Source organism: Oryx dammah, unplaced genomic scaffold (assembly GCF_014754425.2).
Source record: "Oryx dammah isolate SB20612 unplaced genomic scaffold, SCBI_Odam_1.1 HiC_scaffold_29, whole genome shotgun sequence".
NCBI lineage: Eukaryota > Metazoa > Chordata > Mammalia > Artiodactyla > Bovidae > Oryx > Oryx dammah.
The window spans coordinates 107100408-107124742 of NW_024070213.1; the positions used below are offsets into that span (position 1 = coordinate 107100408).

The following is a 24335-nucleotide window of genomic DNA, read 5'->3' on the forward strand; positions in this document are numbered from 1 at the left end:
TATATTCCAAGCGCTATTTACAGTATAGTACAGTATAACATAAACAGCCTCAAAATGAATTAAATAGCAGAGAACTTGAATTTTTTAAGTTTGATAAACATAAACAAAGATAGGGTAAGTATTCGCTTGGAACTGTTTCCTAAGACTCCAAAATCCAGAGATTAAAAGACAGGTTTACTATTCCTTTGAATGTCAGAGTCAAGTAACATTATACTTTAAGATAAAGTTGAGTAAGTATTAATTTTTAAAAGTCCAATTGGCAAATAAAAATGAAATTTTTATGAGTTAGATTACTATATCCTTCACAGGGCCCACAAAAGTAAATGGTAAGTTTTACCAAGTAAAAATGCTTTACAAATGACAAAGATAAAGCCTAGAATTTGTAATCAAGACAGAGAGGAAAGAGAGCTGCCTGACAAAGAAGGAGGAATTAAATATGCTATCCACAGAAGTGAACCCTGCCTCTGAAAAAGCAGCAAGTCAATGAATGGTGCTGGCAGTCATTCTATCCTTCTCAAAGGAAATGCTGATTCTCAAAAAAAAAAAAAAAAAACTTGCCATGAAAAAGAGAAGCAGATGGAATAAGGAAAAAAATTATAAAACTATTGCAGTAGAAAATCTCCAAGCATTGAAAAATTTACTATCTGACATGATAATATTTCAAAGCCATGACTATTAGGTTGCATTTGTTAATCACTAATTTGTCTTTGGTATGAAATAATTATCTACTCCATGGTCAAATAAAATATTTCTTGGCTTGTCAAAAATATGTTGGTCAAACTAACCCATCCATTCTGGGGTCCTGGTTCTGGTTTATTAATTTCAATAAATATGCTCATTATAATACAATCAATAATTCACTAGTATAATTCTAATTAATTACTAACATAAGTTTTCTTTTCTTAATTTTCAATAATTTTCAAAGATTATTTTTTGTAAGCACATTTTCTCTTTTAAACAACGTTATTAAATAAAAAGGAATGATTCTGCTTTGGCAAAGAAAAAAAATACAATTCTAAAACTTAAAATTTTAGATTTTTCATACTCTTTATACCTAATTTTTGCCACATGAACCCTAATGATAGATCTTAACCCAGATATTTAACATTTTATACAAATGTTGGACTAATACTTCCTGCGACATGTCTTCTCACTTACAGGTAGGCATCCCTCATTAAAACTTGAGACTGAATATGATGTATGTATTTTTACAGAAGAATATAGCAGCAAATTAAAGTCATGAGAGGAAATGAGGTTTACAAAGCCTGAAAACCAAACTTTAATGGCTCTCGCCTGCCAAATAAAATGGCACTCTTATATTCAGTAGAGGCTTCCCTGGTGGCTCAGAGGTTAAAGCGTCTGCCTGCGATGCGGGAGACCTGGGTTCGATCCCTGAGTCGGGAAGATCCCCTGGAGAAGGAAATGGCAACCCACTCCAGTATGCTTGCCCGGAGAATCCCATGGATGGAGGAGCCTGGTGGGCTACATACAGTCCACGGGGTCGCAAAGAGTTGGACAGGACTGAGCGACTTCACTTTCTTATATTCAGTACCAATAAAAATGACTGTTACCATCATTCAGCATCAGACATAAGATAATTTCATTTTGTCAGGAATCAGAGTTGAGACAAATATTCTACTTTCTGCGCAATCACTTTTCTGTATACTTGAAACTAACATAATATTGTAAATTAATTATACTTCAACTAAGAAAAATCATTATTTGAAAGCACAATAGAAAATACTATGATTTCTCTACTGCAAAGCAGATGAGGAGTTAAGGAAGAGTCAAGCAGATCAAATAAGCAGTTATTAAGAGTTTGCTAAATGCCCAGCACTTTGCAAAACGATGGAGGGGAAGGAAAAAAGAAATATAGAATATGATCCCTGTTTTCAAAACTTCAGAATTTTCTTGGAGAAATCTATCCTAATATATAGAGAAGGAACATCTTTGCTAACACAGTTTACATTTAATAGGCCCTGAAAATTGTGTATTAAATGAATGAAATGATAATGTATGAGCAAAGACCACACATTGGAAAATGTTTACAAAGATGGTAATATATAGACAAGGTTTAAAATGCTTCTAGTAAACACTTCTAAATAATTTTTCCATACACAAAATGAAAACAAAGTTTGGCAGAATTTTTGCTTTGCTACTTAAAATGAAACCACAAAAAGCATCATTAATTAACCTTAATGATATATTCAGTGTTTGATACACTATTGTCAATGATTGATAGTCATATTTGATACAGTATTGTCAATGATACTTTGTTTTTTCTAGATATGACAAAGTTTACTATTCAGAAGAAGGGGAGAATTTTTAAAATAGTTACAATTGGTGTTTTAAAGAAGGAAATGATTTACATTCTTCCTATTCAAAGAGTGGACAATGGACATGAAACATCAGAGCAGTTTATTTAAAATTGCAGACTCCAAGATACTGCTCCAAACACATAAAATCAGAAGCTAGATTTTACCAAGATTTCAAAGTTATATGCATACAAAATAAACTTTAAGAATACTGCTCTATATACTTCATGTTGAAGGCATGTGTATGCATTTATAACAAATATAAGATTACCAATTAAGTGTAACTTTTTGAATTCTAGCCTCTTAAAAAATGGTTAAAAACAGAGCAAGTAATTTTTTAGCTCTTATAATACAACCATAATTGTGCTAGCCCTAGTGAGGAACCCAAAAGAAGTATAACATAGAACTCTGACATAAAATGATACATGATCCAACTGAGCACATATAAAATAATCAGAATGTAATGGGTTGCTTACTTTTGACATGAAGACTATCAAATATTATAGGATGTGTAAGAACAGAACAGATAAATATGAACTAGAAGAGTCACTTTGAGGGAGTAGAGGCAATCAGGTACAGAAAAATACCCTGAGAAAAACCCTGGAAGGATTATCCTGAGAAGTTCGATTTTATGGAAGCTGGTAAATGGGAGTCAGCTGCAGTTCTTAAAAAGCAATGACATGATAGCAATGTGAGTCTTAGAAAGGTTAACAGAACGAAAAATATGTATTATTATAGGGATGAACTTGAGTCAGAAGACAGCCTAGAAGCCGAAGGTCAGAGCTGTCCATGTCAGTTTGAAACTCATCAGCTTGTAGGTGAGGTTAGGATTATAGAGGTGGATGAACTTAAGCATTAGGAGAAAAGGAGAGACCCAAGCACAGACATCCAGTTCAGTAAAAATTTAGTGGACAAGTGTTCCCTGCATGGTGCTCAGCACTACTAAAACAATGGTGACTAGGGTTTGGTCCTTGCCCTGAAGGGGCCAACTCCATCATCTATGGTCTAGGACTTATGCAAAAAGAAAAGGCAACAAAGAGACAAAGGAGAAACCAGAAGAGACAGTGAAGGGCTACAAGAGCATAACAGCCAGAAATGCAAAGGAAGAGAGTTCTTAAGGAGTATCAGAGACACCTAAATATCAGGGGAAGCAAGGATTTGGCATAAAATCAGTCTGAAACATGAGGGGGAAAAAAAAGTATCAGTTTATGCATTCAAATCTCTAAATTGCTTTTTACTTTTCCAGGCTTCTCAATTTACAACCTAAACTTCAAGAGGTAAGAAAATCCTCATGTAAAATTATTTGCTAAATAATACTTGTTTGAAGAGGACAAATACTCATAGAATGGATATGTATCACCGTGCGTTTCCTGTGCTCCAAGATATATCAAAACCACACACACACACACCCTACAGGCAACCTGTCATCTTCTATAATTATCTAACTGCCAAATTCATTCCCAAGGATTTATTCTTTAAGAAAGTTAAAACTGTTCATAAAGGAGGCTAAAAATAGTACTGAAAGGGAAACTCAATGGTTTCCCTTGAAACATAGCAGGAGCTTTGCTTAAGTTTGGAAGGCTATAGATTTACTGTTTGTTTCTTATTTAAAATAACTAATACAAAATGGGAATGTGCCTACTTTCTTGACATATGCTAAAAACATAAAAGCCTTACCCAGATGAAAACACACATTTAAGAAAATCACAAGTTACCTTGCTGGATGAAAAGATGTTATTTTGCTTATTCTTGGGCAACTTCTTCCTAAAACTTTTAAGGATTCTATCAGATATACAAAGCCCAGGGTTTACCAAAACATATCAACAAAATAGCATGTCTAGAAATGAGAATAATGTCATTTTAATTGCTACAACTATAAATAATACATGGTCCAATACATGATTTAATGTGCTATAATACATTCACCAAATTAAACCAATAAAAATAAAAATGGTTGATATTTACTGAGCAGTTACTAAGTAGTAAGTACTATATGCAAGCTTTACATATATTTATTTCATTCAATCCTGAGAACTACCCCTGGGAGATAGGGACAATTATTATCCTCATTTTACAAATGAGACGTCAGAGGCACAGAAATGTTATGAAATTAGCTCATCACTTACAAATAATAAAACTTTACAATTAGTTAAGGAAATTAATTTAAAATTGCTATAGCTTTTACAAGATTCACTAATGATATGTGGATGTGATATGTCACGGTCTACCATACTTGCTTTTTATACTGTCTCTACATAACTGTAACTAAAACAAGTAATTGTGACATTGGCTTCCCAGGTGGCTCAGCGGTAAAAGAAACTGCCTGCAATGCAGGAAACCTCGGTTTGATTCCCGAGTCGGGAGAAGGAAATGGCAACCTACTCCAGTATTCTTGCATGGGAGATCCCATGGACAGAAGAGCCTGGTGGGCTGTCGTCCATGGGGTGGCAAACAGTCGGACATGACTTAGCGACCAAACAACGATAACAACTGTGACATACCTTTATCAAAAATACCTGGCAGTCACTGATATAATCGTATTCCAGTCCATCAAAAGAATGATAATGCCGGTCCCCATAGATTGTGCATACTGCTGGGCATGGGTAATATGTGCAATTGAACATTCCTCGTCGACAAACACTATTAGAAAACAGTATCAACATTGTTACCTTTCCAAGAAACGTGGCTCTAATTAGTATTTTTCAGGGAGCATAAGTATTGGAAAGTTTGTATTCAAGGGTATTCACTGTGTCAATAGCTCTTATAAATATGGCAAATTCTTTCTGATAACATTTTATTACAGTGATAGATAAGGCATATATTTACCACTCTGTCTTAAGATATCACAAACAAGCCTAGAAATTGTGCCTGGTCACTTTGAAAACAGGTGATGGAATGAAAAACTAAATGTACACCTGCCAGTCACCAAAAGACTACAGTGCCATCTCCTTTACTTGAGTCCATTTCAATACCTTTTGTTGATGTTGTTCAGTCACAGACAGGACTTATTCACAAGCTTGAATTTTTATCCACATTTCTAGGAAACTGTATTTTAATTTTATTTTATGGTATTCTTTTGGATTATTTTCAAACAAAATTTTCCATCAAATATGACCTTCTCTTTGTTATTGATAAATTTGAGATATGTTTTTCCTATTATATTTTCAAATTTTCATAGTTCATTTTTTACTTCTCGGTCAAACAAATAGGCGTAAAAATAATGAGCCCCCTGTAGGTAGTAGCTTCCCATTAACTCCTGAAGGCCTTTAAAATCATATTTACTCAGATTTGGTTTGCTTTCTGATGAAATTCGTCACATTAAGTAAATACAACATGACGGAAACTAGTACAATTTCTTAGAGAAGTTGCGAAATAAACAGATCTCATTACCAGGTATAGCATGGTGTAGCAATCACTTCTCCTGAGAGGTACTCCCAATCTTTCCAAATACAGGGACAGCTTTCAGGAATGTAACACTTTCCTTTGTGCTCTGCCATTCTTTCAGGTGAAGAAGCAAATGCTATTTAATATCAATGACCAATTGCAGTTTTTAAAAAAATCAGCAATCTTGTCATATTCAAAATCATCTCTATTGGGTACAACATTTGTAAGCACGTTCTATCTAACCTATGGAAGAGTCAAATCCAGTCTTTCTCCCCTATTTTACCATACAGTATCTTTCACATCACAGAAATAAAGGCCAGGCAAATGACTGGATGCAATATTTTAAACTTTTTGCTATCACTTCATACAATAAAACGGAGACAGGAGCCTAAATTTCTAGGTAACGTGAGATATTCTGAAAAGACAATTAAAGAGGAAGTAAGGCTACCTTTCTTCAATATTTGCTTTAAATATTAACACAGAAGTCAGGAATCCTGACTTCTTGCCTCTGCTCTCAAATATAAATAATCACATATGCTTCCCTAGTTCTCTGCTTCCTCACTCATAGTTCATCTAACACAGTAAAGCGAGTCTTTATTCAATATGTATGTTGTCCACTTGACTTTAAGTTTCACTGCAAAAGACCATGGATATCCTGTTAATGGTTGTGTTCCAATGTCTAGCACAGAGCAGACACTCAGTTGTCGTGTAAAGGTGAAGGAGTGAAACTACTATAGGAACGATGTATCATCTCATTCAGTTTGCTTTCTTTCAGACAACAGTGCCCTAGCGCCCATAATTTCTCCCCTTAATCTCCCCAAACTTTCAGTCACTTTCCCTGAGCACAGCATCTTCTGCCTAGAAAACTAAAAGATTTTTTTCTCACCACTAAAGCCCATAATTTCTCCCCTTAACCTTCCCAAACTTTCAGTCACTTTCCCTGAGCACAGCATCTTCTGCCTAGAAAATGGAAAGATTTTTTTCTCACCACTAAAGATCCAATTTAGTGCGATCTTCTTAGTGCATTCTTTTCTGTACCATACTCCCTATACGTAGCAATCGATACAAACCTTTATGGGAGGGTTCATCCAATGAACTGCAAGTAATTCATTAAATGTCTTATAGAGAAAACAATAACAAAAACTAGTATTTTTGAGTGTTAACCATGGCCCAGCCATTGGTTCACCCACTTTACATGTATCATTGATTCATCTAATCCTAGTGACAATTCCATCAGGTAGATTCTATTATTTTCTTACATGTGCTTGTTGTAGTACTGTCTTCCCTGTGTCTTAACAAAATGTCCCACACATTAGGTAGTTTGTGAACAGTGGATGTTGAATTGTTTAGATAAGGGATGCCTCACTGAACTGCACCACAAATTTTTAAAATTCTCATTTCTTTCATTTCTTAAAGAATCATTCGCTTCCGTTGTTAATTGAAGGATAGCTGATTTAATGGCCATCTGGTGATGTCCATGTATAGAGTCACCTCTTGTGATGTTGGAAGAGGGTGTTTGCTATGGCCAGTGTGTTCCCCTGGCAAAACTCTGTTAGCCTTTGATTTGTCATATTACATTAGCTTCTGGTGTACAGCATAGTGATTCAGTATTTTTATAGATTATACTACATTAAATGTAATAAGTGCAATTCTTATACAACCAGCCAAAGTAGTGGTTTTAAATGGTTATGCTGATGACTGATGAGTTTTTCATCACAAATAACATAATCAAATATAACATAACACAACATAACATAATCAAGACTGGAAGAAGGAAGAAGAGAGCTGTAAATCACTATGAATTATCTGCTTTAAGCAGGTTTGGGAAGCGGGGTTAGTCATGAAAAAAACATTTGCTGAGCACCTACCATATGACTGGTGTGCTGCATATAACCCAACCATCTATGAAGTAGATAGTACATTTGTTTAAAAAAAAAACAAAATCCATGTGGTTTAGATTTACCCTGAGGTACTCTAGCTAATAAGAAAGAGGGTCAGCATTTTAACCCGGTTTTGTATGTCTCTTTCTGCTATATTGCTTTACATTTATTTAATCCACAGTGATTTCTAAACTAAGGTTCATTTGCACGTGAAAAACTGCTGGGACTATAAGAAGCCCCACAAAAACAAGTGATACCAGGCTTATCATCATAAAATAAGCCCCCCATGTCACATGGAAGTCAATCCAAATCATAGTTCCAAAAGCAACTTTATAATAGAAAGTTCTATGTTACAAAATTATTTCTAAACAGCCAGAAGACTCTTAGTCAATTCAAACTTTATTTATTTCAATAAAACAAGAGAAGGTGGAAGAAAATTACTTTAAGTTTTTATAATAAAATTTGACCAATACATTAATTAATCATTATTGAAATAAAAGTCAAAGAGGACAGCAAATAGATACTTTCTAAAATAATTGCATCAACCACAAGCATATGAAACAAAATTAGGATGTAGTTTTATCTAATCAGCCATGCATCCCTGAGTCATAATCAAGTCAAATAAATCAAGCAATGTTGTAGGGTTCAATTAGTTTACTATAACAAAGGTTTTATTTCCTTTGTCCTTTTTACTAAAATGCCTTCCTTGCTTGTCTGCTCTATGGTCTGATTTCTACCTGCCTGTATTTTCCCATGCAAGGCTTTGTTCTTCCACACTCTTTCTGTGTCCTTTCTTTAATAAAGAGATTGATACAGTCCCAAGTTACTCGTCTCTTCAACCTATTTCAGATAGGGACCATTTAGACAAATGTGACTCTCCTGGGAAGCAGACCACAAAACCTCTCCCTTCTTTGCTCCTGGCGGATATGAATTGAGCTCAGAAATCACTTTGTGTGAATATGTTCATCGAAAAAGAATGGGTGACCTGTTTGCCTTAGGTGGCTCTCCCTCTGTGCACTGCTTCTATTCATCATCAGAAGAGGGAAGGGCAGTGAGGCCAGATTCCACGTGTGCCTGCAAGGAAGCGAACAGCCACCAGATTCTGTATTTACCCTCCATGTGTACTAGGGATTTCTGCTACTAAAGGAAATTTACAAAGGTAAGAGTAAATTATGCTGCCATAAAAGAAAAGTGAAAGAAAGTGAAAGTCACTCAGGTGTGTCCAACTCTTTGCAACCCCATGGACTATACAGTCCACGGAATTCTCCAGGCCAGAATACTGGAGTGGGTAGCCTTTTCCTTCTCCAGGGGATCTTCCCAACCCAAGGATTGAATCCAGGTCTCCCATATTACAGGTGGATTCTTTACCAGCTGAGCCACAAGAGAAGCCCACCATAAAATGGTCATCCATATTTACTGAGTATACACACATGTGCACAAATACACACACACACCACATTTCACAATGCTTAATTGAGTCCTTAAAGGAACTTGCAGAAAAAGCATTCAGCTAATATCAACAGGGCTGGAATCTGAAATAGGTGTGTCTGAAGCCAGAGCTCCCACTGTTACCCACTGCCCTAAATAACCTCAACACACCACTTTATGTAACATCCATTAGATAAGGAAACTGGTATTAATAATAGAACTTAACATCAACAACAGTAATAGCCAACAGAATATACAAAAGAGGGGCAGTCCCAAGACGGTGGAGAAATAGGATGGGGAGACCACTTTCTCCCCCACAAATTCATCAAAAGATCATTTGAATGCTAAACAACTTCCACAAAACAACTTCTGAATGCTGGCAGAGGACACCAGGCACCCAGAAAGGCAGCCTGTTCCTTTCAAAACGAGGTAGGACAAAAGGAGAGACAAAAGATAGGGATGGAGACCCATCCTGGGGAGGGAGTCGTGAAGGAGGACAAGTTTCCAAATAGCAGGTAAACCCTCTCACCGCAGGTCTGTGGGGAGTTATGGACTCTCAGAGGGCAACATAAACGGGGGGAGAGGGGGTGTGGAAAAAACACAAAATCCAGAGAGTAGGTGCCTAACCGCAACTCCCAGTAGAGAAGTAGCCCAGACGCTCGCATCCGCCACCCACGAGCGGAGACTGGACAGGGAGGAGCGGGCTGCATCATTGGTGCTTGGGGTATGGACTGGGCCTGAATGCCCTGAGGACAAACTGAGGGAGCTAACATGAGATAGCATCCCAAACTGTGGGATAGCCAGAGAGAGAGAGAGAGAAAAAAAAGACAGAGGACTTTCCCACGAAAGGCTCTAAACTAACACGCAGTCTGACCGGCTCACAGAATGAGGGATTGAGCGAATACCAAAGGAGAGTTAGCTGGTTGCGTGCAGGCCTCTTCCCTCCATGCTGCTGGAGGCGGAGAGGCAGGTGTGCAACAGCCAGAGCCGGAAGGTAAGGGGCAATCTCAGCCTCAGAGATGGCATCCTCCACCAAACTGTAAGCAGGCTCCCAGTCGCTAACCAAGTCTTCCTGGGATGCTGCCAGGAGGGTCGAAGCCTGAGATCAGCTCCCCGGAGGAGACACACACACACCTGAGACAGTGCTCTCACAGTGCACCTGGGAAACCGAGCAGCCAGAACTAGGGAGGTGACTAAGATGCACAGACCACCTCAGACAGTGTGCTCACAAAGCACCTGGTCACCTGAACTGCTCAACCCTGGGAAAGGCACAAAACGCACACCCAACCAAGTCTGTGCCCTTACGGAGTACCCGACAACCTGAACCTGAGTGGCTTAGACCTGGGAAGTGAATGAAATGCTGGGTCTGCTTTGGACAGCAGCCCTGCAGAGCAACCTGGAGCCTGAGTAGTGTAGACTGGGAGAGCACACGTGCCATGAACTGGGGCAAACCCAGTGTGGTCCATACACTGCGAGCACTCCCCATACACACAAGTGATATTTGCTTGCAGTGTTCCTCCCTCCCCACAACACAACTGAACAAGTGAGCCTAAATAAGTGACCACCTTCGCCCCCTTGTGTCAGGGCAGAAATTAGACACTGAAGAGACTTGCAAACAGAGGAAGCCAAAATAAACAAAGAAGAGGGAACGGCTCTGGAAGTGACAGGTGCAATGGATTAAAACCCTGTAGTTAACATTGACTAAGCATTAAAAGGGGCTTATAAACCTTGAAAAGAAGTATAAACTGGAAAAAGGAACTATCTGAAACTGAACTGACCCTACACTGCCCACAACAGCTCCAGAGGAATTCCGAGACATATTTTTACTATTATCATTTTTTATTTGTAAAAATGTTTTTTATTTTTAAGTTCATTACTCATTTAATTTTCATTTTCATAACCTATTATTACCTTGCAAAAAAGGCCTTATTTTTAAAGCAAATTTAATATATGTATATTTTTTATAATTTTTATGATTGATTTTGTTTTGTATTTTTAATATTATATTTTTGAGATTCTAACCTCTAGATTTTTAATCTTTGCTTTGTGGTATTTGGTATCAATTTTGTACCTTTAAGAATCTAATCTTCAGTATCCATTTTCACTTAAGTGTGTGATTACTGGCTTGATTGCTCTCTCCCCTCTTTTGACTTTCCCCCAGGTCACCTCTATCTCCTCCTTCTCCCTTATCTTCTCTACTTAACTCTGCGAATCTCTCTGGGTATTCCAGGCTGTGGAGAACACTTAGGGAACTGATTACTGGCTAGACTGGTCTCTCCCCTTTTGACTCCCCCTACTCTCCTCCGGGTTACCTCTATTTCCCTCCTCACCCTTCTCTTCTCTATGTAACTCCATGAACCTCTCTGGGTGTTCCAGGCTGTGGAGAGCACATAGGGAATTGATTACTGGCTAGAATGCTCTCTCCCGTTTTGATTCCCCCTCTTCTCCTTCTGGTCACCTCTATCTCCCTCCTCCTTCTTCTCTTCTCCATGTAATTCTGTAAACCTCTCTGGGTGTCCCTCACTGGGGAGAATCTTTTCACCATTAACCTAGATGTTTTATCATCTATGCTGTATGGATGGAGGAGTATTGAGGCTACTGTAAGAATAAGACTGAAAGCCAGAGGCAGGAGGCTTAAGTCCAAAACCTGAGAACACCAGAAAATTCCTGATTTCAAGTAATGTTAACTGACAAGAGCTCATCCAAAAGCCTCAATCAGTTCAGTTCAGTTCAGTTCAGTCGCTCAGTCGTGTCCGGCTCTTTGCAACCACATGAATTGCAGCAAAGCCTCCATACCTACACTGAAACCAAGCTCCACCCAAGAACCAACAAGTTCCAGAGCAAGACATACCACACTAATCTCTAGGAACACAGCAACACAGCCCTGAGCATTAAAGTATAGGCTGCCCAAAGTCATGCCAAACCCACAGATACCCCAAAACTCTCTACTAGACACCTCATTGCACTCCAGAGAGAAGAGATCCAACTGCAATCACCAGAACACTGACACAAGATTCCTAACCAGGAAACCTTAACAAGCCACTAGTCCAACCCACCCACAGGGAGCAACCTTGACAATAAAGAGGAACCACAAATTTCCAGCCTACAGAAAGGCCACCCCAAACACAGCAATCTAAACAAAATGAAAAGGCAGAGAAATATTCAGCAGGTAAAGGAACATGACAAGTGCCCACTCAAACAAAACAAGAGGAGGAGATAGGGAGTCTACCTGAAAAAGAATTCAGAATAATGATAGGAAGAATGATCCAAAGTCTTGAAAACAAAATGGAATTACAGATAAATAGACTGGAGAAAAGGATTGAGAAAATGCAAGAAATGTTTAACAAGGACCTAGAAGAAATAAAAAAGAGTTAATCAATAATGAATGATGCAATAACTGGGATCAAAAGCACTCTGGAGAGACCCAACAGTAGAATAACCAAGACAGAAGATAGGCTAAGTGAGGTGGAAGATAGAATGGTGGAAATAAATGAAGTAGAGAGGAAAAAGAATTAAAAGAAATGAGGACAACCTCAGAGACATCTAGGACAGTGTTAAATTTCCCAACATTTGAATCATAGGAGTCCCAGAAGAAGAAGACAAAAAGAAAGGCCATGAGAAAACACTTGAGGAGATAATATTTGAAAACTCCCCTAAAACGGTAAGGAAATAGCCACACAAGTCCAAGAAACCCAGAGACTCCCAAACAGGATAAAACCAAGGTGAAACACCCCAAGACACATATTAATCAAATTAATGAAAATCAAATACAAACAGCAAATATTAAAAGCAGCAAGGGAAAAGCAACAAATAACACTCAATAACCTCAGATATGCAGATGACACCACCCTTATGGCAGAAAGTGAAGAGGAACTAAAAAGCCTCTTGATAAAAGTAAAAGAGGAGAGTGAAAAAGTTGGCTTAAAGCTCAACATCCAGAAAACTAAGATCATAGCATCCGGTCCCATCACTCCATGGGAAATAGATGGGGAAACAGTGGAAACAGTGTCAGACTTTATTTTGGGGGGCTCCAAAATCACTGCAGATGGTGACTGCAGCCATGAAATTAAAAGACTCTTACTCCTTGGAAGAAAAGTTATGAGCAACCTAGATAGCATATTCAAAAGCAGAGACATTACTTTGCTGACTAAGGTCCATCTAGTCAAGGCTATAGTTTTTCCAGTAGTCATGTATGGATGTGAGAGTTGGACTGTGAAGAAGGCTGAGCGCCGAAGAATTGATGCTTTTGAACTGTGGTGTTGGAGAAGACTCTTGAGAGTCCCTTGGACTGCAAGGAGATCCAACTAGTCCATTCTGAAGGAGATCAGCCCTGGGATTTCTTTGGAAGGAATGATGCTGAAGCTGAAACTCCAGTACTTTGGCCACCTCATGCGAAGAGCTGACTCATGGAGAGGACTTTGATGCTGGGAGGGATTGGGGGCAGGAGGAGAAGGGGATGACAGAGGATGAGATGGCTGGATGGCATCACTGACTCGATGGACACAAGTCTGAGTGAACTCCGGGAGTTGGTGATGGACAGGGAGGCCTGGCGTGCTGCAATTCATGGGGTCACAAAGAGTCAGACACGACTGAGCGACTGAACTGAACTGAACTGAACTGAACTGAACACACATGGGGATCCCCATAAGGATAACAGATGATCTTTCAATAGAATCTCTTCAGGCCAGAAGGGAATGGCAGGACATACTTAAAGTGATAAATGAGAAAAACCTACAACCCAGATTACTATACCCAGCAAGGATCTCAATCAAATATGAAGGAGAAATCAAAAGCTTTACAGAAAATCAAAAGCTGAGAGAATTCAGCACCACCAAACCAGCTCTTCAACAAATGCTAAAGGATCTTCTCTAGACACGAAACACAGAAAAGGTTTATAAACTCAAACCCAAAACAACAAAGTAAATGGCAATGGGATCACACTTATCAATAATTACCTTAAATGTAAATGGGTTGACTGCCCCAACCAAAAGCCAAAGACTGGCTGAATGGATACAAAAACAAGACCCCTATATATGCTGTCTACAAGAGACCCACCTCAAAACAAGGGACAGACTGAAAGTGAATGGCTGGAAAAAGATATTTCATGCAAATGGAGACCAAAAGAAAGCAGGAGTAGCAATACTCACATCAGATAAAATGAATTTTAATTATTTCAAAGTAATCACTTCAAAGTAAAGGCAGTGAAAAGAGACAAAGAAGGGTACTACATAATGATCAAAAGATTAATCCAAGAAGATATAACATTATAAATATATATGCACCCAACATAGGAGCATCGCAATATGTAAGGCAAATGCTAACAAGTATGAAAGGGGAAATTAACAGTAACATAATAATAGTGGGGGACTTTAATACCCCACTTACACCTATGGATAGATCACCCAAACAGAAAATTAGCAAGGAAACACAAACTTTAAATGATACAGTGGACCAGTTAGACTTAATTGATATCTATAGAACATTTCACCCCAAAACAATGAATTACATCTTTTTATCAAGTGCACACAGAGCATTCTCCAGAATAGACCACATCCTGGGCCATAACTCTAGCTTTGGTAAATTCAAAAAAATTGAAATCATTTCAAGCATCTTTTCTGATCACAATGTGGTAAGATTAGATGTCATCCCAAGGAAAAGAAATACAAAAAGGGAAAATGTTTGCCTGAGGAGTCCTTACAAATAGCTGTGAATAGAGAAGTGAAAGGCAAAGGAGAAAGAGAAAGATATACCCATTTGAATGCTGAGTTCCAACGAATAGCAAGGAGAGATAAGAAAGCCTTCCTCAGTGATCAATGCAAAGAAATAGAGGAAAACAATAGAATGGGAAAGACTAGAGATCTCTTCAAGAAAATGAGAAATACAAAGGGAACATTTCATGCAAAGACAATAAAGGCACAATAAAGGACAGAAGTGGTATGGACCTAACAGAAGCAGAAGAGATTAAGAAGAGGTGGCAAGAATACACGGAAGAACTATACAAAAAGTTCTTCATGAACCAGATCATCATGATGGTGTGATCACCAACCTAAAGCCAGACATCCTGGAATGTGAAGTCAAGTGGACCTTAGAAAGCATCACTATGAACAAAGCTAGTGGAGGTGATGGAATTCCAGTTATTTCAAATCCTGAAAGATGATGCTGTGAAAGTGCTGCACTCGATATGTCAGCAAATTTGGAAAACTCAGCAGTGGCCACAGGACTGGAAAAGGTCAGTTCATCCCAATCCCAAAAAATGGCAATATCAAAGAATGTTCAAACTATGGCACAATTGCACTCATCTCACACGCTAGTAAAGAAATGCTCAAAATTCTCCAAGCCAGGCTTTAGCAATACATGAACTGTGAACTTCCAGATGTTCAAGCTGGATTTAGAAAAGGCAGAGGAACCAGAGATTAAATTGCCAACATCCATTGGATCAACAAAACAGCAACAGAGTTCCAGAAAAATATCTACTTCTGCTTTAATGACTATGCTTTAATGACTATGCCAAAGCCTCTGACTGTGTGGACCACACAAACTATGGAAAATTCTTCAAGAGATGGGAATACCAGATCACTTGACCTGCCTCTTGAGAAATTTGTATACAGGTCAGGAAGCAACAGTTAGAACCGGACATGGAACAACAGACTGGTTCCAAATTGGGAAAGGGGTACATCAAGGCTGTATATTGTCACCCTGCTTATTTAATTTACATGCAGAGTACATCATGAGAAATACCAGGCTGGATGAAGCACAGGCTGGAATCAAGATTGCTGGGAGATGTATCAATAACCTCAGAGATGCAGATGACACCACCCTTATGGCAGAAAGCAAAGAACTAAAGAGCCTCTTGATGAAGGTGAAAGAGGAGATGAAAAAGTTGGGTTAAAACTCAACATTCAGAAAACGAAGATCATGGCATCTGGTCCCATCACTTCATGGCAAACAGATGTGGAAACACTGGAAACAGTGACAGACTTTCTTTTTGGGGGGTCCAAAATCACTGCAGACGCTGACTGCAGCCATGAAATTAAAAGACACTTACTCCTTGGAAGAAAAGCTATGACAAACATAGACAGCATATTAAAAAGCAGAGACATTACTTTGCCAACAAAGGTCAGTCTAGTCAAAGCTATGGTTTTTTCAGTAGTCATGTATGGATGTGAGAGTTGGACTGAGCACCGAAGAATTGATGCTTTTGAACTGTGGTGTTGGAGAAGACTCTTGAGAGTCCCTTGGACTGCAAGGAGATCCAACCAGTCCATCCTAAAGGAAATCAGTTGTTAATATTCCTTGGAAGGACTAATGTTGAAGCTGAAACTCCAATACTTTGGCCACCTAATGCAAAGAACTGACTCATCTGAAAAGACCATGATGCTGGGAAAGATTGAAGGCAAGAGGAAAAGGGGACGACAGAGAATGAGATAGTTGGACGGCATCACTGACTCAATGGACATGAGTTTGAGTAAACTCTTGGAGTTGGCAATGGACAGGAGTTCTTGCATGCAGCAGTTATGGGGTCATAAGAGTCAGACACAACTGAGCAACTGAACTGAACTTACAGGATAAAAACTATTAAAAATGCAAACATATGGAGGCTAAACAACATGCTCCTGAATAACCAACAAATCACAGAAGAAATAAAAAAGATATTAAAATATGCATAGAAACAAATGAAAATGAAAACACAACGACCCAAAACCTATTGGACACTGTAAAGTCAGTGCTAAGGGGAAGGTTCATAGCAATACAAGCTTACCTCAAGAAACAAGAGAAAAATCTAATAAATAACCCAACTTTACACCTAAACCAACTAGGAAAAGAAGAAATGAAGAACCACAGGGTTAGTAAAGGAAAGAAATCATAAAAATTAGGGCAGAAATGAATGAAAAAGAAACAAAGGATACTATAGAAAAAATCAACAAAACTAAAAGCTGGTTCTTTGAGAAGATAAATAAAATAGACAAACCATTAGCCCTACTCATTTAAAAAAATGGGGGGGGGATCAAATCAATAAAATTAGAAATGAAAATGGAAAATCACAACAGACAACACAGAAATACAAAAGATCATAAGAGACTGCTATCAGCAACTATATGACAATACAGTACAACTTGGAATAAATGGATGAATTCTTAGAAAAGTATAATCTTCTAAAACTGAACCAGGAAGAAATAGAAAGTCTTAACAGACCCTTCATAAGCATGGAAATAAAAACTGTAACAAAAAATCTTCCAATGGACAAAAGCCCAGGACCAGATGGCTTCACAGGTGAATTCTACCAAAAATTTGATGAAGAGGTAACACATATCCTACTCAAACTCTTCCAGAAAATTGCAGAGGAATGTAAACTCCCAACTCATTCTATGAGGCAACCATCACCCTAATACCAAAACCAGACAAAGATGCCACAAAAAAGAAAACTACAGGCCAATATCACTAATGAACATAGATGCAAAAATCCTCAACAAAATTCTAGTAAACAGAATCCAACAACATATTAAAAAGATCATGCACCATGACCAAATGGGTTTATTCCAGGGATGCAAGGATTCTCCAATATTCACAAATCAATCAATATGATACACCACATTAACAAATTGAAAGATAAAAACAATGTGATTAGCTCAATAGATGCAGTGAAAGCCTTTTACAAAATTCAACATCCATTTGTGATAAAAACCCTCCAGAAAGCAGGAATAAAAGGAACAGACCTCAACATAATAAAAGCCATATATGGCAAACCAAGAGCAAACATTATCCTCAATGGTGAAAAATTGAAAGCATATTCCCTAAAGTCAGGAACAAGACAAGGGTGCCCACTCTCACCACTACTATTCAACATAGTTTTAGAAGTTTTAGCCACAGCAATCAGAGAAAAAAAAAAAGAAATAAAAGGAATCCAAATTGGAAACAAAGAAGTAAAACTCTCACTGTTTGCAGATGACATTATCCTCTACATCAGATCAGTTCAGTTCAGTTGCTCAGTCATGTCTGACCCTTTGCGACCCCATGACTCGCAGCACACCAGGCCTCCGTGTCCATCACCAACTCCCGGAGTTCACTCAGACTCCTGTGCATTGAGGCGGTGATGCCATCCAGCCATCTCATCCTCTGTCGTCCCCTTCTCCTCCTGCCCCCAATCCCTCCCAGCACCAGGGTCTTTTCCAATGAGTCAATGCTTCACATGAGGTGGCCAGAAAACCCTAAAGACACCACCAGAAAATTACTAGACCTAATCAATGAATATAGTAAAGTTGCAAGATATAAATTAAAACACAGAAATCCCTTGCATTCCTATACACTAACGATGAGAAAACAGAAAGAGAAATTAAGGAAACATTTCCATTCACCATTGCGACAAAAAGAATAAAATACTTAGGAATAAATCTACCTAAAGAAACAAAAAACCTATATATATAAAACCATAAAACACTGATGAAAGAAATCAAAGATGACACAAGTAGATGGAGAAATATACCATGTTCATGGATCACAAGAAGCAATATAGTGAAAATGAGTATACCACCCAAAGCAATCTATAGATTCAATGCAATCCCTATCAAGCTTCCAATGGTATTTTTCACAGAACTAGAACAAATAATTTCACAATTTGTGTGGACATACAAAAAACCTTCAATAGACAAAGCAATCTTGAGAAAGAAGAATGGAACTGGAGGAATCAACCTGCCTGAATTCAGACTATATTACAAAGCTACAGTCATCAAGACAGTATGGTACTGGCACAAAGACAGAAATACAGATCAATGGAACAAAATAGAAAGCCCAGAGATAAATCCATGCACCTATGGACACCTCATCTTTGACAAACCAGGCAAGAATATACAGCGGATAAAAGACAATCTCTTTAAGAACTGGTACTGGGAAAACTGGTCAACCACGTGTAAAAGAATGAAACTAGAACACTTTCTAACACGATATACAAAAATAAACTCAAAATGGATTAAAGATCTAAATGTAAGACCAGAAACTATAAAACTCCTAGAGGAAAGCATAGGCAAAACACTCTCTGACATAAATTACAGCAGGATCCTCTATGACCCACCTCCCAGAGTAATGGAAATAGAAGCAAAAATAAACAAATGGGACCTGATTAAACTGAAAAGCTTTTGCACAATGAAGGAAACTATAAGCAAGGTGAAAAGGATAGCTTTCACAATGGGAGAAAATAATAGCAAATGAAGCAACTGACATAGAATTAATCTCAAAAATATACAAACAGCTCATGCAGCTCAATACCAGAAACAAACACGACCCAATCAAAAAATGGGCCAAAGAACTAAACAGACATTTCTCTAAAGAAGACATACAGATGGCTAACAAACCCATGAAAAGATGCTCAACATCACTCATTATCAGAGACATGCAAATCAAAACCACAATGAGGTACCATACACCAGTCAGAATGGCTGCTATCAAAAAATCTACAAACAATAAATGCTGGAGAGGGTGTGGAAAAAAGGGAACCCTCTTACACTGTTGGTGGGAATGCAAACTAGGCCAGCCACTATGGAGAACAGTGTGGAGATTCCTTAAAAAAAACTGGAAATAGAACTGCCTTATGACCCAGCAATCCCACTGCTGGGCATATACACTGAGGAAACCAGAATTGAAAGAGACACGTGTACCCCAATGTTCATTGCAGCACTGTTTATAATAGCCAGGACATGGAAGCAACCTAGATGTCCATCAGCAGATGAATGGATGAGAAAGCTGTGGTACATATACATTATGGAATATTACTCGGCTATTAAAAAGAGCACATTTGAATCAGTTCTAATGAGTTGGATGAAACTAGAGCCTATTATATAGAGTGAAGTAAGTCAGAAAGAAAAACACCAATACAGTATACTAACACATATATATGGAATTTAGAAAGATGGTAATGATGACCCTATATGTGAGACAGCAAAAGAGATACAAATATAAAGAACAGACCTTTGGACTCTGTGCTAAAAGGCAAGGGTGGGATGATTTGACAGAATAGCATTGAAACATGTATATTACCATATGTGAAATAGATTGCCAGTCCAAGTTCGATGCATGAAACAAGGCACTCAAAGCCGGTGCACTGGGACAACCCTGAGGGATGGGATGGGGAGGGAGGTGAGATGGGGGTTCTGGATGGGGACACATGTACACTCATGGCTGATTCATGTCAATGTATGGCAAAAACCACTACAATATTGTAAAGTAATTAGCCTCCAATTAAAATAAATAAATAAATTAATTTTTAAAAAAAGAATATACAAAAGAAATGCAGTTCGAGTATTTTGAATGCAAAGTGGCTCACTGTCATTTTCCCAAAATCACAGTTGGATTGGGGATAAATGGTAAGTCCATCCTGAAATGAGTGCTCCCCTCAATTCACTGCATTACTTTAATTATATCATGTACACAACATACTGTGACATTATTTAGTCATGTGTTCTATTGGCATGAATCTCACACATATGTGATATGTCCCCTAAGCGCAGACAAATACCTACAGCAGTAATCTAGTTACCAGTTCAGAGCTAACCACCAATCAGAACGCAATTTTAGCTATTTCTATAAACAATGTTCTAAGTGCTCTTGTGTTTTCTATCAAATTCTAAACATTCTGTATTATCAAGGGAAATAATGTGCTTACCCTGGAGCACAAACACAGCCACTTATGCAGGGTGACGATGGGGCGCAAGTGAAGTTCATAGCCAAATTTGCACATGTAGTTTCACAGTTTATGCCACCAGGTGGTAATTCAGGGTCAGGAAACCGACAGTCGAAATACTGTTTTCCCTCTGGGCAGATGTGAACTTCAGGAACAAGGCACAGACAAAATATGTTTAACTTTGTATTTGCTCCATATACACAATCGTATTTACATACGTTTGTCATTAAAACACAATTAACTATAGAACACAGCATATTTTACCAGTAATTACTGATGACCCCAAGAATAACTGATTTTACTCTGTGATGTTTGGTTCATGAGCTTAAACCATTCTCTAGCCAGATTTCCTTTAATCACCTAAATTTCCAAAATCTATTTTGAGTTTGAAAACTTTAGCTGCCTTCCATAAGAAAACAACTAAACAACTAGTATATACCTTCCTGAAATCAAGAAACAGGGTATTGTGATTAATCTAAACATATATTATCATTCTTTGAAGACTGACAGTACCATATGTTTAAACTGTTACAAAGCTATGTGTTTACAACAAATGTGATACTTTTAGATCTTGCTTCATCCCTGAGTCACTATTTATGTTACTCCTTCCTGGTGGTTCAGACGGTAAAGGATCTGCCTGAAATGCAGGAGACTCAAGGAGCCCTGGAGGAGGCATGGCTACCCCCTTGTATTCATTCTATCCAGCATTCTTGCCTGGAGAATTCCATGGACAGAGGAGCCTGGCAGGCTACAGTCCATGGAGCCACTAAAAGTCAGACATGACTGAGCAGCTAACTCCTTTCACTATAATGTGGAAGTGCAGAAAATGGGCATAATTATAGGGGTTACCTATTGCTCCAGAAAGCTTTTGAGTTCAGAGGGATTACCACCTCTTCTGTGGGGCCATAAGGAAACTTGGGGATTCCTCTGTGAGAAGCCTGGCCTCCTGGGCTTCCTTTTCCTCAATACTGAGCCACCTGATGCAAATGAGTCAAGGCGGGGAGGGCCCAGCAGCTTCCAAATATGTGTGCAGTCCGTGAACATACCCTGTAAATAAGCCCTAGACAGCCTGAATCCTGATACACTGAATCAAGGGCATATAAATTCAAAGCTAATTGAGAAAATTTATAACTGTGCAAATAAATAACAAAGCAATAGCTCACAATTGGTTTTATCAGCCTACACTCTTGCTACCCATTAAAATCAACAGAAGGTCGCTTTCTTTAGTATTTGCCTAGAATTTCTCCACAGTGACCATAAATTTGAGGCTTTTTGTGTGGTGAAAAATAAATAATATAAAGGGTCTCCTAATATATATGATCTTCAGGAATGATATGCAATCATAATATGATATTTTCAAAAGAGATGGCAGTTGATGTCACTTTCCATACCATTGTTAATTGATGGCTAGTCCTAAAGCTTTGCTACTTAAAATGCAGCCTTGAACCCAGTATCATTAGCATCACTTTGGCCTTCAAAAGAAATGTAGGCATCACCCTGACCTACTGAACCAGAATCAATATTTTAACAAGATCCTTAGGTTTTTTTTGTGTACATTTGGAATCTAAGAATTGATGATCTGGAGTAGGGTTTCCCAACTGCTGTTGCACAAGTGACTTCCAACAGGTGCCTGGATACATATCCCTAAAGCGTTTGGCAGTCCTGAGGTGGTACTGGGATAGGGAGCATCAGGCAGCCTCCCTGGGTTGATCAGCTCTGCCCTAAGCAGCCTTACATGTTCACCCTACACTGTCCAACAAATATTATAATTCTGGAGGTGAAAAATTAAGAAGCACTAGAGCACCATGTAGAAAAGCATCCCTAAGGCTATTCCTCCATGTGCATTAGCAAGGAGGGCTGTGATGAATTCATAACTTCTGTCCAAAGAGTGGCGACAGTACTAGAGCCTCCTCTCTAAGGAAAACATCTATCTACATCTTACCAGTAGAGGGCGTTGCTAATTCATCACATTTCACAGTCCCATTTGAACACTGGCTAGAAGTAAACAGATAGTTAATTCATGAAACAAACCTCAAGACTTTTCTGTTTAAAAAACAATATAACATGCAAGAATTGACAAAAAAGATTTTTTCCCAGAAGTTTTTATAAATAAGTTATTGGTTTAGAACTGATTTGAAGAGAGCTATTTCAGTTCAACACATTTTTATCAAACACTGGTATATGTGTGAGGCACTATGATTAGCATGGAGAATTCAAAGACCAAAATTCGTAGTCTTTACCCAAGTGCTTACTATGTTCCAGTAGGAGAGAAAGACATACAAATAAATAATTAAGCCAATGTGACATGAAACATACAAATGTTTAAGATATACTAACACAAGTAAAGCACGTAACAATGTTTCAAAATCTGTTAGCAATTGACATTAGGGCAATCAAAGAAGATAAAGTCTGCAAAATTTTGAAGACAGTATGGAGGTTACAATATAGATAAGGTCGGAATGTTGTCACACTGAGTGAAGATGTAGTAAAAAGTCACATGGGGTGGAACAGCTTTCTATGCAACAGAGTGCCATGTGGGACGTAACCGGAGAGAATGACAGCAAAGTGTCAAAGCCAGCTTCTATTAGGACACTAAGACTTTATCCCTGAAGTGAGTCACTAAAGACCTTAAACAGAGATGTGATATCGTTGGTTTGAATTCTAGGAAAGTCATTCTGGCAGCAGCATGGAAGAGACAGTGGAGTCATATCTTACAACCTGAGTTCCAAAGTCAGGGCATAAGGCAAAAACCAAATTCAGGCAATATGAATCATGAAAATACCTTAAGGATTTATCACGATATGGAAAGATTTTTACAGCAATTCTCAATAAGCCCAACATAAACAGTTTTGCTTCCATCTCTGGACTAGATCATGTTTTCTATATTTGAGCCTGAATGAAGAAGCTGACTAACAGAGAAGGGCCGTGCCATACAAAAAATATGCTTTTTCCTCGTCTAACACTAGGATGACCCTCAGAAATATGACTCACACTGAGAATGGCAGAGAGGAACCGAGACACAGGGATCTCAGGTCACAGAACCAGGCCTTTCATATCATACTGATTCTGGGACATGGGCTTTTTAAGAGGGATGGCAAATGAGACCATGAGACAAATGGAATTTTTTTCTCACTGAGGTGGGAAGGTTCCTTTGTTTTTGCCAAGTTTACTTAAATTCAATTATGTTAAGTTTAAGAGCAATATAACATCTTGGTAGAATGGAAGGAGACAAAACTAAAGACAAGAAGATCAAGTAGAAACGTCCAGGAAAGAGAGGCTGAGAAACATTGCTAAAACAGAGGTGACAGAAAGGAGGAAATGGATTTCAACTGTATGGAGAAAATAAAATCTAAAGTCATTGGCAGTATACTGGGTAGGGGTGTTGAAGAGGAGGAAACAGTCAAAGACGGCTCCCAGATTTATGGCTTGGGAGACTATGGCTAATAGTACAACCTACTGTAGATAGAGCCAAGAGCTAGTTGCCTTTGCGTCTCGATTGAGGGAAAGGAAGGGAGATGCACATAACAGTAAATATAAATTGTGCATAAACAATATTCTGCCACGGATACAAAATAAGCTGCAAAGCAAAACAGACAACAGAGCAAGCACTGCAGAGCCAGGCTGTCCAGGAGTGAATCCTGGCTTTGTTACCAAGGT

General features: G+C 38.4%; 1 protein-coding gene across 1 annotated transcript in view; it reads right to left on the minus strand.

Annotated features, from left to right (window-relative positions):
- The window catches only part of OTOGL (otogelin like), a 168976-nt gene that overhangs the window by 89931 nt on the left and 54710 nt on the right, over positions 1-24335 (minus strand). Inside the window, exons 20-23 of the mRNA XM_040233978.1 lie at positions 22621-22673; positions 20661-20823; positions 5706-5813; positions 4817-4955 (exon numbers count right to left, since the gene is read on the minus strand). Of these exons, the coding sequence (XP_040089912.1) occupies positions 4817-4955; positions 5706-5813; positions 20661-20823; positions 22621-22673 (463 nt within the window). The remainder of the gene's footprint in view (positions 1-4816; positions 4956-5705; positions 5814-20660; positions 20824-22620; positions 22674-24335) is intronic.